This window comes from Andrographis paniculata, unplaced genomic scaffold, assembly GCF_009805555.1.
Source record: "Andrographis paniculata isolate CXL003 unplaced genomic scaffold, ASM980555v1 Contig34END, whole genome shotgun sequence".
Classification (NCBI taxonomy): domain Eukaryota; kingdom Viridiplantae; phylum Streptophyta; class Magnoliopsida; order Lamiales; family Acanthaceae; genus Andrographis; species Andrographis paniculata.
Genome location: NW_026137567.1, coordinates 5,870,584 through 5,887,125, shown reverse-complemented (window position 1 = coordinate 5,887,125; position 16,542 = coordinate 5,870,584). Strand labels below are relative to the sequence as shown.

The following is a 16,542-nucleotide window of genomic DNA, read 5'->3' as shown; positions in this document are numbered from 1 at the left end:
GTCAAGGCCCAACAAACGCCCAATTGTTGTTCCCCCAAAGCCGACAATAGTGCATTGAGAGGCCCATTGGGCCCATAATTATTATTGTCAAGCCGTTTTGACCCAATTCGGCTTTTTAAAAGGCCCATCCGACAGGCCTAATAGTTGTTCCCCCAAAGCCGACAAAAGCACATGCATGTCTAAGGCCCATTGGGTCCATAATGCCATTCTGGCCCAATTCGACTCAATAGAAGGCCCATTCACTAGGCCCAACGGCTGTTGCCCCAAAGCCGACAGATACACATGCTAGGTCAAGGCCCATTCGACAGGCCCAATGGCTGTTCCCCAAAAGCTAGCAAAGCGTGTCAAAGCCCAGTAGGCCCGTGAGCATTCTTGTCAAGCTAGTCCGGTCTAATTCGGCTTTATAGAAGGGCAATCCTACAGGTCCAATCGCATACAGCCCAGTGCAATGCCATTACAAGCACATCGGACAGGCCCAAATTCTGATCGACAAGAGCACGTGCTGCCTACCCAAACCACTGACCAAGCCACGTGCTGTTGGCCATTGAGCAGCCGGGCCAATACGTTTCTGTTTCAGCCCAATCTGCACGATCGTTACGTTCTCCCGAACCAATCCGTTTGGGCTACATGCTATCTCCCCAATCATTGTAAATGCGAGTACTTTCAGTTGACATTTTAAAATTCATATTATTAAATATTATTAATAGGTAATCATTTATATTATTTATCTATTAGCTTAAATATTATTACAGTAATGTCTTGAGTATGTATCAACATAGTGAAGATACAAATATAATTAGAAACACACCTGGCAGACAAAAATTTACAATACAGAATTGAAGAAACAACAAAAATAGACAATAAACTACACATAAAACAAGATATTGCATTAGTGAAATACCTGGACAAATGACCATTAACAAGCTTTTTTCACAGTCAATTGCAACTATCAATTCAATCCCCAAATTCAATACTCCACCCGAAAGCATAATCATTGATGGCCAAAAGAAATATGTACAAAATCCATAAAATGGTTGATGTAAATTTTGAAAGCATAACGTATCTATGTGTGAACAAAAGAACATGTACAAAATCACCCTTCTATCAGGATTTGACACATGTAACAATAATAATTAAAAAAAATAATAATAATAATCCAGATTTTTTTTTTTCTTTTTAAAGTTATTTTATTAAAGTTAGTTCTAGTATATAAATATATAATTAATATATTTATATATAAGTAAATCCTACACCAGCAAACCGTGTTTCACATTTAACAAAAAAAAAATATAAAAAATATTAACAAAACTCCCAATTAATGACATCAAATGTCTCCACAATACTCTAAACTTGCATAATTACATCACATAATTATTCAGTCAATAGAATCATTAAATTGTTTTCTAAAAAATGGGCAAGTGATGTCATATAGGCAAATGATTTAAGTATAACAAAGGATATTCATATAGGCAAATAAGTATACCAAAGCATATTCCTATATAAAAATGATTTAGGGGCATTTTCATATTATCGTCTAACAAAGAGGAACTTACTGTGTGGAGCACTTTCTTATTGCAAGGTTTCAGCAAGCTGTGCAGGTGATGACACACCTCAAATTCAACCACCAAACATGGAAATTGCGGAAACTAGAACCCATCACAATGCAGCCTCGTATGATAGCAGGACATCAAAAAGTATTCCCCCAGCAATGGCCGCTGTAAACAAATCATAACCAGTAGTTCTAATTTATTATTTTGTTAATCCAAGCATATCATAACCACCTTCAAAGGAGATGCCATTCGCAAAGCATTGTAAACAAAAGCCGAGTGAAAACGCATCTAGGCTCCAGTGAATTACCAGAAAGACAACATCACAAAAGCGCACAAATCTTGGTTAATTTGATAGTAGGAATGTGCAGCTACTGGATTTTCTGTAGTTGTTTGGAGTTTGGAGAAAGCCGGATCATCAGCAAGCAGCCTTTGTGATGAGTGGTAACTGTACAAGTTCAAATAACCCATGAGTAGCCAATCGATGTAGTTAAACAGTTCGTGTTTATGGTAAATCAAATGCGGAGAAAACAAACAGGCCATACGTGATGAATGTTTCAAATGGATGGTGTCACGTGGAACCTAAAACATAAATTGTAAACAGAGATCTGCCTACAAAAGATCTGTAAAACTGCCTGGCTGATTCAGATATAGCAACATAGCAGCAGACTATTGCATCACTTAAATAAGATAAACAGCCTCACAATAGTTTTATGCAAGAAGTAGAGAACAAGACCGTGTTCTACTAACAATGTAATCATTTTGTTTTTAATTTATTATTATTTAAATTGAATTGTCAAGATGGTCTATCTTCCTCAGCACCTCAGTATTCCAGAATTTCACAAGGTCCTGCTATAGTTTCGTTGCTAAACCTGAGATAAGTAAAAAAAATAAAAAATAAAAGAACTACATTCCATCATTCAAACTTTAAACATGCCATGATTATTATCTATAAATTCTATAACAAGGTTTATCATGGCATTTATCAAGGACTGAACGTGAAAAAACCGATGCAACATATCATAGCTAATGCAGATGTTATAAATTTCGGCAACCGATGTCATGAACCGTTGAAATTTGAAAAGGCAGCGTCAAACGTCGACCAACAAACTTTACAAATTAATCAAGTAAGAAACCAAAAAATTCTACTGCTTCGATTTAAAACCCGAACATAGAGATGCAAAACCATTTAAGAGGACAAATGATAGTGGAACGAAACCAAATCAGAGAAAACAGGATACGGCGAAAAATTTAGCTACCTTCAGAAAGATAACTCCGGATCCGACCTTGGCGGCGAGCATTGACCGTAGCAATCCCGGCGCACTAATTGAATACAGGAGCATCAACGATTCTCCGCAGGCCGCACCCTAGCCCCACTACACCCTAAACATTCAAATATCCAAAGCAGTATTATTTACCGACGTTACAAGTAATTTTCGAACAAATTAATCGGAAAGCATGTTCCGATGAACCTTGATGAGACGAAAAGGCGGTGGCGAGACGAGAGACGGAACACGAGGTTGCTACCCCATCCATTCTATGGTGCGATAGCAATGGAATACAATGACTGGCCGCTACGCATCAAGGCCTCGCTGAACTATAAGATCGTTGAGAGAGATCCCTTGCACATTCGGACGTCATTTCTGGCAACTCATTCAAAACCGGAGCGTTCTTAAACCCTAGAAAGATACAAAAAATCACGTCCCAATTGGTTGGGCCCCTAATGGGCTTGAGGCTTCCCACTTTGATATAAATGAACTGCGCTTCAACTGCTATGGTTTTTTTGATGTTTTTTTTTTTTTTTCTTCTAATAATTAGTTATTAATAATTATATAAAAAAACCAATAATTATTAATGATATAAAAAATATATATATATACATGTATTTTTATTTTTATATATTTATATTTAATTTTATGAAATACATTTATTTATTATACTGCAATGTTTCATATAATTAATTTTATTTAAATTATATTAGTATACAATACATTCTAACTTTTTGTAGTTAATATTTATTTGTTATTTAATACTCCGTTCGTCTCAATTGAAACTAACTCTTTAAGTTTTTAGTCAATTAATAAATAATAGTAATTTATGTGAAAATATAGAGATTTTAACATTTTTGCTAATGTGTATAACAACATATTTTTAATTTAAATATAAATTAATAATATTTTAATATTAGTGTATAATTACTTTAGTAAAATAGAAGATAGACCATCTGAAATTAGAATGACGAAAAATAATAAAAATAACTATTTTGAATTGGAGAGGGGAGTAATACTTTTGTAAACATATTATGTTACAATATTACAAACATTACATACGTTTTTCCTAGAGTAATAATAGACTATATTAAAATATATCAAAAGTATTTTTGATTTAGTTTTTTGATCTAAAATTTATCACTATTCAATATTTATCATTATTTTTAATAAAATTATACTATCTCTATTCCCTAACTATATATCTTATTAATTTTTGAATGTTGAATTTAAATATTAGTATGATATTTATACGTAATACAAATTAAAATTAAAAATAATAGTACCTTTATTAATGTTCTATTATATAAATTTATATTTGTATACAAATGTAATAATATTTTAAATATTAAATACCATGACGTAAATGACAAATAAATACCTTGTTCAGGGACATAGAATATTATGTTACTCCATATGTCCAAAAATAATATTATGGACATTTATGATGAACACGATAATTAAAAAATATTAGTATTATATTGATATTTGATGTAAAAATATTTTAGTGAAAAAATAGGGATGCTTTTTTAAAAAGGTGGGGAGCTGGTTAAAAGAAAAATTGAAACAAAATTATTTTTTGAGACAGATAAAAATGAGAAAATATGTGTTTGTTTGGAAGTTTGAATTTTGAATAATTGTATATAAAAAAGGACTAATCTGAAATCAAATATTTATTTTTTATTTTCGTATATTAAATTAAAATTTAATTTTACACTTAAAATTTCACATCGATATTTATTTATACAATATTAAATAATTATTTTAATTTAAAATTTAAATTCAAATTTCAAATTCCACAAACAATATTGCTTTTGCATTCTAGAAATAGTGTAATTTTTATAATTAGTTATTGGAATAGTGAAAGTGTTCTCGAGAATTGTAATATTGTTTCGGTAGAATAAAATTTCTTACTATTTTTATGATTTGTGAAACAAAATATTTAAAATGTGAATATTATTATTTTTTAAAAAATATTGCAATATATAATAACAATAAAATTCCAAATAATATTTTATATTATAAGAATAATATTTATACATATGATTGTAATGTTATTACATGCTATTCATAAAATACATATAATATTGACATAATAAATAAGTAATGAGTTATTTATTTATTAAGGATGTGTTTGTTTGGGGGAAATCTTCAAAATTATATTATTCATCAATTTTATTTTATTTTTTTTAAATATTAAATCAAATATTTATTTTTTATTTTTTTATATTGTACTAAAAAATTAATTTTATATACATAGTATCACATCAATGTCTATTTATATCATATTATACAAATATTACAATTCAAATTCAAATCCAAACCACCAAACAAACTCACCCTAATAGGAAATGGGTTATATGTCTATTTTAAAACGCACGTTCCCTATTATGTTATCTCGATTTTGTTCCTAGATTACACTTTTTTAATAATTAATTATTCGACTATTGTAAGAGCCCGGCTCATATTATAAGTGAACACTATTATATATATGTATATATCTATAATGCAATTTAAGGAATACAAAAATTAATATAAAACCCGAATTAAATAAATACAATGATTATAATAATTTATTAACCATTGATAATAGGTACAAAGGTAATTACATTGAGAACAATGTGAATATTATGCAATATTAACATCAAACAATTTTTTGTAATCGATATAGCAAAAATGTCCTTATAATAATTATTATTGAATTTGAATTAAAAAATATATTTTTATGTAAACACGCATTAAAATTTTTAAAAAAATAATTAAAAAAAAAGTTTTATCTTTTGATTTCAAGTAAAAATTGTCACGGTTCATATATTAGTATTCTTTTAAATATCCATTATTAATTTTTAAAAAATTATATTAAAATAGTATTTAAACAAAAACTTATCGCAATTCTAATTTCAAATCAAAACCTTTTATTAGTGGAATTTGCTTTTTTAAATATAAAAAAATTTAAAATTGAAGTTAATATTATATAAATATATATTGATATTATATTTTAAATATAAAATTAAAATTTTTAATACTTGTTTGTCCCAAGATAATTGACCTATTTTATTAGTGACATAATATTTAAAAAAATTAATGTTTAGTTAGTTAATAATAGTGACTTATGATGTTATTTTATTACTATTTTATGTAATTAATAATAATATTTATAGTTTGAAAATAAATTTATTATATATGATTGAAAAAAATTAGAATATGAATTTATATATTTTAGAAATTATACCACAACAAAATATATGTAATATAAATATTTTTCATATTGAATAATTTTTTTTATAAGTAAATAAAAATACTTTTATTTATTTTTATTAATATAAATTAATTTTATAAAAGATACGAGGTTTTAAATGTAAATAAAAATATTTATTTTTATTTTTAAAAAATAAAATTAATGAGGTTTTGAATATGTATAATTAATTATATTAATTTATATTTGTAAAGTATGTTTCAATTTAGTGAGTTTATATGTGTAAAAAAATATCAATTTTTATAAGTTCGACACAAGTAAAAAATATGTAAATTGTTATAATATAAAAATTGAAAAGTCTATATTTAATTTAATAATTTTTGGTTATTTATTTATTTTTTATTTTTTTTAATGAATAACAGAATCTTTTAGAAACCCTACAACCAAACACAATTAAGAGTCTGTTGGTTTAATTAGTAGTAATAAAGAGATTGACATTATTATTTATTCTTTTAAACAAACCATATTTATAATATCTCATTTTTTTAATAAAGAAAAGAAATAAAATCTGGATTTCAAAATACCCCTCCCCAAGGAATACTAAAACAAGTGTGAACACAACTTAATTATAATTGGCAAGTAAATTGCATGGAGCGCATATCCTCCACCCTTTTTATAGCAGCAATTGGCATTGGCAATTGACTGCGCTGAGGCACATATCCATCACAGCAATTGACTGCGCTGAATTTCGACGTCGTCGAGGACAATAAAAATGGTGGATACGAGGAGGAGCAAACGCTGCAGTGCTAATGTTATAGCCGCCAATTCCGAGGTCAAGATTTCATTTGTATATGTTTATCTCTGTGTGATTGTGTGCGTGGCTGATGAGCGTCCAGATTTTCGAAAGATTTCCAATTTCAGTCCCCAGATACACTTTCTTCCCCATCCATCATTTTCTGTCTTGTCTGTGTCTCCCAAATAGCATATTTTTTTAAAAATAGGTTCAGCATATATTTGGGACTAGTTTTTTCGCCATTAATTCAGTCAACCAGAGCAAGTGTGGGTATCGGATTTTTCTCGAAAAAAAATCGGAAAAAAAAAAAAAAAAAAAAAAACTGAAGAGACAATCGGGGTTCAGGAGGTCCGCCCCGTCCCCGCCCCAGCTCTTTGCCCAATTCCAAACCCTTAATTTTTTTTTAACGGGTTTCTCACGAATAATTCCCTTTTAACGGCTACAGGAGGACGGAGCAATGGCTAAAGCAAAGCATCAAAAGCTCAATTCAAGCAGAGAAACAAAACCGACCTTCGTAAATCTTACTCTCACTGATTGCGACATCATTATATCTTTCGTTTTGGTTTTGGGGGGTTTCGGTTTTTGACGTGTTTTGTGTTGTCGGCAGATCAAAAAACGTGGAGGTAAACAGAACAATGCCTGCGAGTTGCGGAGCCAACTCGATTGTATGGGATTGAAGATAATCACAGTCACAGCAGACGGGAATTGCCTGTTCAGGTTCCTCTGTCTGCAGTTTCAAGCAATGAATTTAATCTGGGCATCACTGCTGTTGGTGTTTATTCAATTTATATTTTTCTGTAATAGGGCACTCGCAGATCAGATAGAAGGTGACGAGGACGAGCACGAAAAGTACAGAAAAATGGCGGTAAAATGTCTAAAGGTGAATAGTTTGAAGAATTGATATATGGTGTTCTTGACACTGATCTTACAGCATTGTAGATTTTGGGCATATTTGGTATAATGTTGTAGATTATAGTTTTGTCTGTATCATAGTGATTATGAGGATAGTTATGATTGCGGCGATCGATTATGATGATAGTTATGATTGCGGCGATCATCGATCAATTACTTTGCAGTCCTTTTAGCTTATGTTATTGTCTTGTTTGAAAATGAAGTATGTTTCAGTTGGAAAACCGATGTGGGAAGTGAAAATATGTTCCGTAGTGTTTTCGAAACCTAGATTTTGTTGCTTTTGGCTGAGCTTTTCCATTTGACCGACATGTTTCGTTTGATAGGAGAATCCGATGATGTTTCAACCGTTTGTTGAGGATGAGGTCCCCTTCAACAAATACTGTGAATCCATGGCAAAAAATGGCACTTGGGCGGGGAACTTGGAGTTGCAAGCGGCTTCGCTTGTCACACGCTGCAACATTTGCATTCACAGTGTATGATATTCTGCTTTTTTTCTTTTTCTGAATCATTAGTTAAACTGTCTCATGATTTGTTGTAGTTGTCGTTATTGTTAGTTATGCAGACTTATCCAAACTTATTGTTTAAACTAAAGCAATGGCTTTTTATGCGAAGTTATTTCAGTGATATTGTCTCAGATTTTGTGGATCAATTAGGACATTTGTTAACTTGTTTGTGCAGCCTATGTTGCCGCGATTGTACATTAGGAATTTCAACGACAATGAAGTTCGGATGATTCATCTGTAAGTGCTCCTACATACATGTGTGTGCACTTGAAAGTGCTTATTTTTTGCGCAATTATCCTTCCAGAATATATTTAAGATCACACCGACCGACATTCTTTTTCAGTTTGTCTTTTTCTTTTTGTCTCCTTCCGTAAAAGGTGAAAATCATTCCAAAACATTAACTGCTTATAACGTCCACTTCTTCATTACGACTTACCTTTCTAGATAACAAATTTCGCCAGTTGTATACTTGTCAATTGAACTTCACTAAATCATTTATAAACTTTAATGTGATAAGCAATGAAGCTCACGAAATAATAAATTCAGCTGCTCCATTATGGGAAATTATGTTCTATACTGCAAACAGGTCTTGTAATTGAATTACCATCATGCAAAATTTGTAACCTGTTTTTCTCACTAACGCTCTGGCTTAATTCCACATTTCGATGCTCCGTGGCCTAAATACCCTTGTTGCATATTTTAACGTGAGCTAGACTTCATGTACTGCAGTCTGATGTAGATTCTTTTAGCTTGACATATCCCTGTTTGACACAAAATTGGGAATTGTTCTTGCTTTGTCTGACTTCACTTTTAGTTTACCTTATGCAGGGTAATCAATGATGGAATGTTCTATGTTCCTTTTAACGTATATTTAAGTTATTCGCATAATCCAAATTCATTCTCATTAACTCTTGTAATAAATGCATGCGTACTTGTACTTTTGTCGTGGATTTTTTAGTTGTTACGTTTGGATCTGCCACGTGTTTATAGTTGAGGCAGTCTTTACTTTCCTAATAAAATGGTTGATCTTTCGAGGTATATACTTTTTGAGATAAGGGTTATAAATATTTCTAACCACACCCAATTCTATGAAGCCACATTGGTGCAGTGAGGAATTTGATTTTCAACCTTCTTAATGTTTCAACAATTGTTCGATTATGCTTTGCTAACTTTTAGAAGTTCATGTTCTTATTCTTTTTTCTACTATTCAAAAGAAGAAAATTGTACAAAAGGCTTTTTGGCAGTTGTCACATTCATTTATTTTTTCTCTACTTGATTACCTTTTTTTCAGTTCTTATCATGATGGGGAACATTACAACAGCGTTCGGTTGAAGGAAGACACTTGTTCTGGACCAGCTAGGCCAATTGTTATAAAGGTTTCTCTCATTTGTTTTGGATGGCTGTAGAATAAATTAACAGTCCTATTTTACCTTTTTTTGATCTTCAATCTGACAACTTTTTAACTACATCGAAAAGGGAGATGCTGATGTTGTTGCTAAATCAAGCAAAGCAAACTCAACTGCAAGCTCAAGGGAGGAAGGTGGAAGGAATGCTGTTCCTGGGGAATACATTAAATTGGTAAAGGCTGGAAGTGGATGTGAAGATACTGCAAAAGTTGAAGAGGTTATTGTTAGTTAATGGCTTACTTAATTGTCCCAAACAAACCTAATGCCTCCCTTCCCCCCCGCCCCCCCCCCCCCCCCCCCCCCCCCCCCCTCCCAACCCCCCATGGTGAAATTATTTTTCTTTTTCAAGAGGCCTGATTAATTGCGGTATACAATTTTTATGTATGTGTTTTGATGATTAAAGTGCTCCTTTCTTTACTTTTCTTAATGTGACTTTAGGTTTTACATCAAGTTGGTGGTGATGTTGAATCGGCAATAGAATTCCTTATTGCTGTACAGGGAATAGAAGATCAGAAGGCTGCTGAAGGTGAATCCATGTTATTCACTAAAGCATTCATATGGCATTGGGCTTCTATTTTGGGTTTCCAATATCTATTCATTGTTTATACTGCTTTATGTGAATAGTATCTTGCGCACGCTATACTCTATTTATATTTAGGCTTTTTTTCCGTGATGATTCATTGATTACAATTAATGACTATATGATGAGTTTCGCATTTCAAGAAATGCTAAGACAAAATCTATTGCTCCTCTTTCTCAGGATTTTGATTTAGGTCTTTTTCATTTCTTTGAAAATGTGATCCATAGCTGATTTTTATTTTGTAGTTACCCATTTAAAGTTTAATTAATGTAGTACACATTGTGTCAGCTAAGTGAAGGTTGTTTTTCTAAATGTTGCAAGTGCATATGCATGTGATTAATTTTCCTTCTCATCACTCATCAGGGTTGTTATCATTTAGACGGCTTTATTGAGCTATTTGTGATCATTATACTTTTGTCCTGTTATTTTCCATCACTGATAAGGTATTAACATCATTATAATGAGAATTGAAGTTTCTTATTCTAGCCTCTTGCTTTAATCAGCTTTGATCGAATATAATTGATTCAAAGGATCCTAATGTCAATTAATGTTCTGCATACTCTACTGCACTCTGCTGTCATCCTTGAGTGGCTATTTTGATAATGCTCCTCTGTTAGTAACTTCTCATCTTTTGGCTTGTACAGATGAACATCAAGTAGTGAACTCTGAGAAGGATGGCGAGAAAGTTGAAGAGCGGACATACAAACTCAACGTTTCTGGAAACAGTGGCGATGCATCTTCCAACAAGAAAAATCAGCAATCAGATGAAAAGGTTGTTATCATTCATACACCTTACAATCAAATGTTGTTAGTCTCTTGTTTGTTTATGAACTGATTTGTTATAAACTGTGTTTCTATGCCTCTTCAGAAAATTTCAAGAAACAAGGCTTGCCCCTGTGGCTCAAGAAAGAAGTATAAGTCATGCTGCGGCACAGCCAAGAAATCTTCCTCCAAACTTCCAGTGTATGCTTCTTAAAAACACCCTTTATGATATTTTCTTTCTTTTTCGGAAATCTAGAAATCCCACAGTTATACAGTTTGTTAATGGAATTTTTTGGTTAATGAAATGGATTATGTTAATGCTTCTGGCTTTGAAGTGTATATATATATATATATATATATATCACCATTTGAAGTTCGTTTGGAGGCTTATTACAATCATGAAATGCAATAAGCACTGTTGATTGTGTGTATTTATTGTCTATAAGTTCCTAGAATATTGGTTGCTATAAAAGTATGCCATTTTATGTCGAAACTTCATGTTCTTCTGGAGCATTAAATCTGTGGTAATACTCTGTTTGTTTTGCTTCTTTATAACACAATGGTATTATGCTGACAGTAACCAAACAGTTGACTATGGGAAGAGTAGGAAAGATCGAAAGAAAGGTGGAAAAGGTGGATCCACAACTTCGAGCTCGAGCTCCATTCAATCCGACGGAGGAGCGCCGCCTGACATGGGTGCACTCTGCATCTAAGTTCTAACCCAACTTCCAGGTAGGAGCTCTTCATATCATCATCATCATCATCATCATCATCTATTCTTCTTCATTTGTTTCATTAGCTCCTTCCTCTCTCCTTTTTGAATTCTGGATTTCCTGATATATTGATATTGATATATCGATCTCTGCTGTTCCTTTTTGCTTCTGCAGACTGAGGGTGGAACTTGTCAAGAGGTGCAATTGCTGATACATATATACATACAGATAATATATTTATATATATAGAGAGAGGCAGATTAAGAGAAAGAAGATTGAAAGATTGGAATACAGTTTTAGAGAAGAAACAGACGAGTCCATACAGAAGAGACAAGTTTTTGTTTTTCTGAGGTTGGCTGCTGTGGTATAGCTAGATTACAGTGTATGTAATTCTAGAACCATAAAATTATGCATTTTCATTGAGACTTGCATATATATTTATATGCATGTCTTCAAAATGATGATAATCTTATAGCCATTCATCATAAATTAAACTTTCAAATAATATAATAATGATTGCAAAAAAAGTGGTTTGGATCTTAGCTAGAGCACCAATGAGGTATTCTTCAATATGTTAAAATAAAAGCTATTAGCATGATTGATGATTAATTGCCCTTTTTTTTTTTTTTTTTTAAATGTTGATATTATTGTTATATAACTTGCTTATTTGAAAACATATGAGTACAAGATTGATAATTTTGATGTCAACATGTGATTAATAATTAATGTATGCTATTGCTAGCTGCCAATATAGACATGCCAATTAGAGGGGAACAAATATATACAGGTCGTGTAACATCAGATTTGTCAATTATTTGCTCATAGGAACTAATTATTTTCAAGAAATCTAATAAGTTAATAAAACCCCATATGGGAAAACTCTCAATATATTGTTCTATTTTTGGATCATATCCTCATGAAGGCTACTAGCCAATTAAGGTTGTTTACATTCAATTTGTTCAATGCTAGTATTTTGTTTTGATTATTTTATAAGTTGGTAGCAATGTGTTACACGAAAATATAGCAGACAATACATAGAAATACACTAGACAACACATGTAGTATGGATAGTTAACATATATTGTATGTTCTAGTTTATACATATGTTGTGAATATATATTGTGTTCCAAGATCAATTATAGAGATTAATTATAGTATGTATTGTGTATGTTATCATGTAATTTATTTGAATTATATTGATATATATCTTGTGCTATCAATTTATATATCTTGTGCTATCAATTTATCTGTCATAGCCTATGTACTGTCATGTTATAATTGTGCTAAGCAACGCTTAATCTCACAATCTCTATGAAATCAAATGTATAATTTGTATTTATATAAATATTCATCTATGGTAGATCTTTTCCTATTATTTTAAATTTTAAATTGCATGTCCCAAAATTTTTGTAAATTTTCTTCGTATACATGCAAATTTCCAACTTGTTATATTTTTAAGTACTATTTATAAAATCATCAATTTCAAACAAAAGGGTTTACAATTCTATCATGAAAAGAACATTTTCTAAGCTACATATATAACAGGTTGAATCTCATAACAGTATCCACATTTCTTCAATTTAATTCATCACTATATGCATAAATATCCACACACAAACACACACACACACATATATATATATATATATATATTTCTTAATAGCAATTTTCCAAAGCAAACCACAATCACATGAATATATGGGATAGATCTGATCATATCATTATTGCTGTCCATTTTCCAGAGACAGAAACCTGTGTGTGTATATCTATACATATATATGTGTGTGTGACCAATAATATTGCTGCATGCTTTCCTGACTAAATTGATAAGTCTGTCATGATTTAGGTTTGTTCACAATTCAGATAATTCAGAGAAGCCAGAAAAATAAAACAATTAATGTATGTCCCAACATATATAATAAAAGTAAGTAATTTGATCGATCATCAGTTCTTATCATTACCTGACGACAAGACGAACGAAAGAAACTGTTATGAGGTAAATGGAGGGTTTATTTTTTGAAACATGTAGGGTTCAATTGTGGTCTCCACCTGTCCAAATCTGAGCATTTCATTGTTCATCTTGGAGGGTCCTGGAGACGAATAATAATGGTGATTTGTTTGGTTTTGAAGCAGCAATCGGGTGTCTGCGCCGCCGCGGTAGGTGGTTGCCGCCGCCGCCGCCGTCCTCCTCCATGGATGATTACCAGTGCCAAATTGCATAACATTAACCTTCCCCAAAAAAAAAAAGAACTAAAGAATTCTTCTCAAATTAGGTTTTTCTTGTTTTTTAATTTATTCATATGTACCTCTGGCCTTAATCCTCTTTGTTGAAATTGCATCAGTGAAGAATGTCGATCTCTAGGCCTGGAATTGGCAATGGCTGGCTTTGTTGCTGAATTACCCAAACTCAAATCCAGATTATGGTCTGCACCAAGAATGTTGTACGAAGATTCTGATATTACATGAAATTTTTTAGCAGATCATAACATGTAAGTAAATAAATCGAAAACTAGCAATTTCTTGTGACAGATCAAAATGACCTGCAGCAGTAGCAGCATTGAGTTCTTCGACATAAGTATTCGGATCGAAATTGGTGACAGCTTCCTTTCCATTCAATCTGATGGAAGCTTTATCATAAGCCCTAAATCAAATAGTGAAGTCACCAAATTGATTAGTCATAGCACAATGCATCAATCAGGAAAACCCTAACCCTAATCGATTTAATTACGTACACTCACCTGGCAGCTTCGATTTCAGTATCAAAGAGCCCCAAATAAACGTACCTATTTCATCAACAAAAAAAGTTCATTACAACATAAACAGGTGGCAAATTAGACAACCAAAATTCAGCACAACACTTTCATACAGATGGATCAAATTAAAGTCAAATGCTTGTTAACAATTTCTTACTTTTTCCCCAAGAATCTGCCAAGTCGAGCTTCCCATCTCCCACATTTGTGTAAAGTGACACCTCTATACTTCGAACTTCCCCTTGGAAAACCAGTGCTCTGTCGACGAAGCACTTGAACAAATTCCTCTTTGGTTAAATTGCTCATCTGCATTATTATTATTATATCATAATATATTACACAGATCATTGTCAATATATTTGAGAAAATTGAGGAACATATAATGTTAAGGAATGCAAGAATTTCAGTCATGGTTTGGTTTTCAATTGAACCATGTTTTATTACCAGGCCGAAATCTTGTTTATAGTCCATTAAAGTGAAGTTAATGTCTGCTTCCACTCCTCGAAACTTTATGGCTGCCCTATCGTATGCACTGCAATACATTCACATTCCCAAGAATTAGGAAAAATGTAAAGTTTCAATTTTTATTTTATTATTATTATTATTTAAATTTAAAATTTTTGGGGGCTCACCGGGCTGCTGCGTCTGCTGTATCGAATCCACCTGGTGAACAAAACAAGATTTGGCTAGTTATTTATGAAATCAAGAAATTACCAGAAATAGAATGGGTAGAGATATTGGAATGAATTGAGAAGTGACCTAAATATACTTGCTTCCCGCAATCCCTAATAAAGAAAAAAAAAAAAAAAGGACTGATTAGTGGAATTGCATGTGTAAGACAGAAATAAAGATCCAATTTTTTCACTACTATATTATATAGAGACACAAATACATCCATACATATATATATATGTTTACATATCTATACCATATGTGTGACTCCCAACGTCCAGTTCTCCGGTAGAACGTGACGCCGCGGAACTGGGAGCTCCGGGACCTCGGGCCACGGCGGCGGGTCTTCTTCAGAGGCTGCAGCATATTGGAGTTGCCGAAGATATTACAGCTGCTGCCGCCGTGGAGTTCCGGCTGATGGAATTTAACCCCGCCGGCGGCGGCGGCGGGGGGAAATCGCATCTTTGAATGTGCAGCGGCGAAAACTGGCGGGGGGTCATCGACGGGCAAGAACTGCCGCGTCACCGGCGAGGAGCACGAGGTAATCTCGTCGGAATTAGTGTATCTGTGATGATGAGGAACGGAAAAGCCAAAGATCTTGCTGCTGCTCCTGATCATCATCTTCTTCCTCTCGTTTTCCCCATTAATGATTTCTTGATTATAATTATCTTCTGAGAAAACCCTCTTCCCCTTGGCGTCGGCGCTGCCGTGCCTGATCTCCGATCCGTTATTTTCTCCGGCCGAATGATTAATTATCTCCGGCGAGGTGTTCAGATCCCACATTTCCGAAAATCGAATTTAGGACAGGAGAGGGGAAGGGAGGGGAGAGGAGTTGTTGCCAAATAATTAAAGTGAACTACTGCAACTTTTTCTTGGATCAGTCAGTTCGTATGCTAAGCTAAGTGAATAGTGGGGGGTGGGTGGGGTGGGGGTGTAGCTATGGCGGTAGTATAGATAGATAGATAGATATCCTTTTTGCGGTTGCCTAATTGGCCATATATATTTTCGATGAAACTCTGCCTCGGCAATTCAAGCAATAATTAATACTAAGGTTGTCAAGACAAGTGAGTCAGAATAACAAAATGAGGGTTTCTATTCAGGAAACCTAAACAACTTCAATTTCTCAAAAGATGCTGCTGTTTAATTCCCAATTTGTTCAAAGGGTTTTATCCTCTAGCTATCGATCATACATACATGTTCGTGCCGCCAGCTCTTCAATTCTTTTTCACCAGGTATATATATATATATATGTATATCTATATATGATCGAGAGAAAAGTATTAATAAATTAATTATATTTAGTTTTGGTGAAGAAGGAAAATCTTGGGTTTCTGTATTTGTGATGAACTGAGCAATAAATGGTTGTAATAAAGAGGTTTAAATCCATAGGGAGTCCTCCTTTTGTTGTTTTCCTGATGCTATATATATATATTTATGTAT

The 16,542-nt window shown here is 32.7% G+C and overlaps 2 protein-coding genes and 1 long non-coding RNA gene across 5 annotated transcripts; 1 reads left to right on the top strand and 2 right to left on the bottom strand.

The window, feature by feature from the left end:
* Positions 1-725: 725 nt before the first annotated feature.
* On the bottom strand, positions 726-3,206 carry LOC127248713 (uncharacterized). Its single transcript, XR_007838134.1, has 4 exons — positions 3,020-3,206; positions 2,807-2,930; positions 1,858-1,995; positions 726-1,715 (listed from the first exon to the last, which is right to left on the bottom strand). It is a non-coding gene; the product is annotated as an uncharacterized LOC127248713 (long non-coding RNA).
* Positions 3,207-6,722: 3,516 nt separating this feature from the next.
* Positions 6,723-12,233, top strand: LOC127248448 (OVARIAN TUMOR DOMAIN-containing deubiquitinating enzyme 7). Its single transcript, XM_051270789.1, has 13 exons — positions 6,723-6,843; positions 7,250-7,318; positions 7,412-7,521; positions 7,609-7,684; positions 8,040-8,189; positions 8,395-8,456; positions 9,511-9,595; positions 9,696-9,842; positions 10,064-10,151; positions 10,850-10,977; positions 11,074-11,168; positions 11,545-11,699; positions 11,855-12,233. Exons 1-12 carry the CDS (start codon positions 6,784-6,786, stop codon positions 11,678-11,680), a joined length of 1,206 nt encoding a protein of 401 aa, XP_051126746.1. The 5' UTR covers positions 6,723-6,783; the 3' UTR covers positions 11,681-11,699; positions 11,855-12,233.
* Positions 12,234-13,474: 1,241 nt separating this feature from the next.
* Positions 13,475-15,953, bottom strand: LOC127248784 (AP2-like ethylene-responsive transcription factor TOE3). 3 transcript variants are annotated; one of them, XM_051271307.1, is made up of 9 exons: positions 15,359-15,953; positions 15,190-15,215; positions 15,063-15,093; positions 14,875-14,962; positions 14,591-14,736; positions 14,419-14,463; positions 14,221-14,321; positions 13,987-14,132; positions 13,475-13,909 (listed from the first exon to the last, which is right to left on the bottom strand). In XM_051271307.1, exons 1-9 carry the CDS (start codon positions 15,883-15,885, stop codon positions 13,670-13,672), a joined length of 1,350 nt encoding a protein of 449 aa, XP_051127264.1. In that variant the 5' UTR covers positions 15,886-15,953; the 3' UTR covers positions 13,475-13,669. The 3 variants fall into 3 exon arrangements, with proteins under 3 accessions (XP_051127264.1, XP_051127266.1, XP_051127265.1); XM_051271309.1 differs by having other exon boundaries at positions 13,475-13,868; XM_051271308.1 differs by having other exon boundaries at positions 13,987-14,105.
* Between the last annotated feature and the right edge of the window lie 589 nt (positions 15,954-16,542).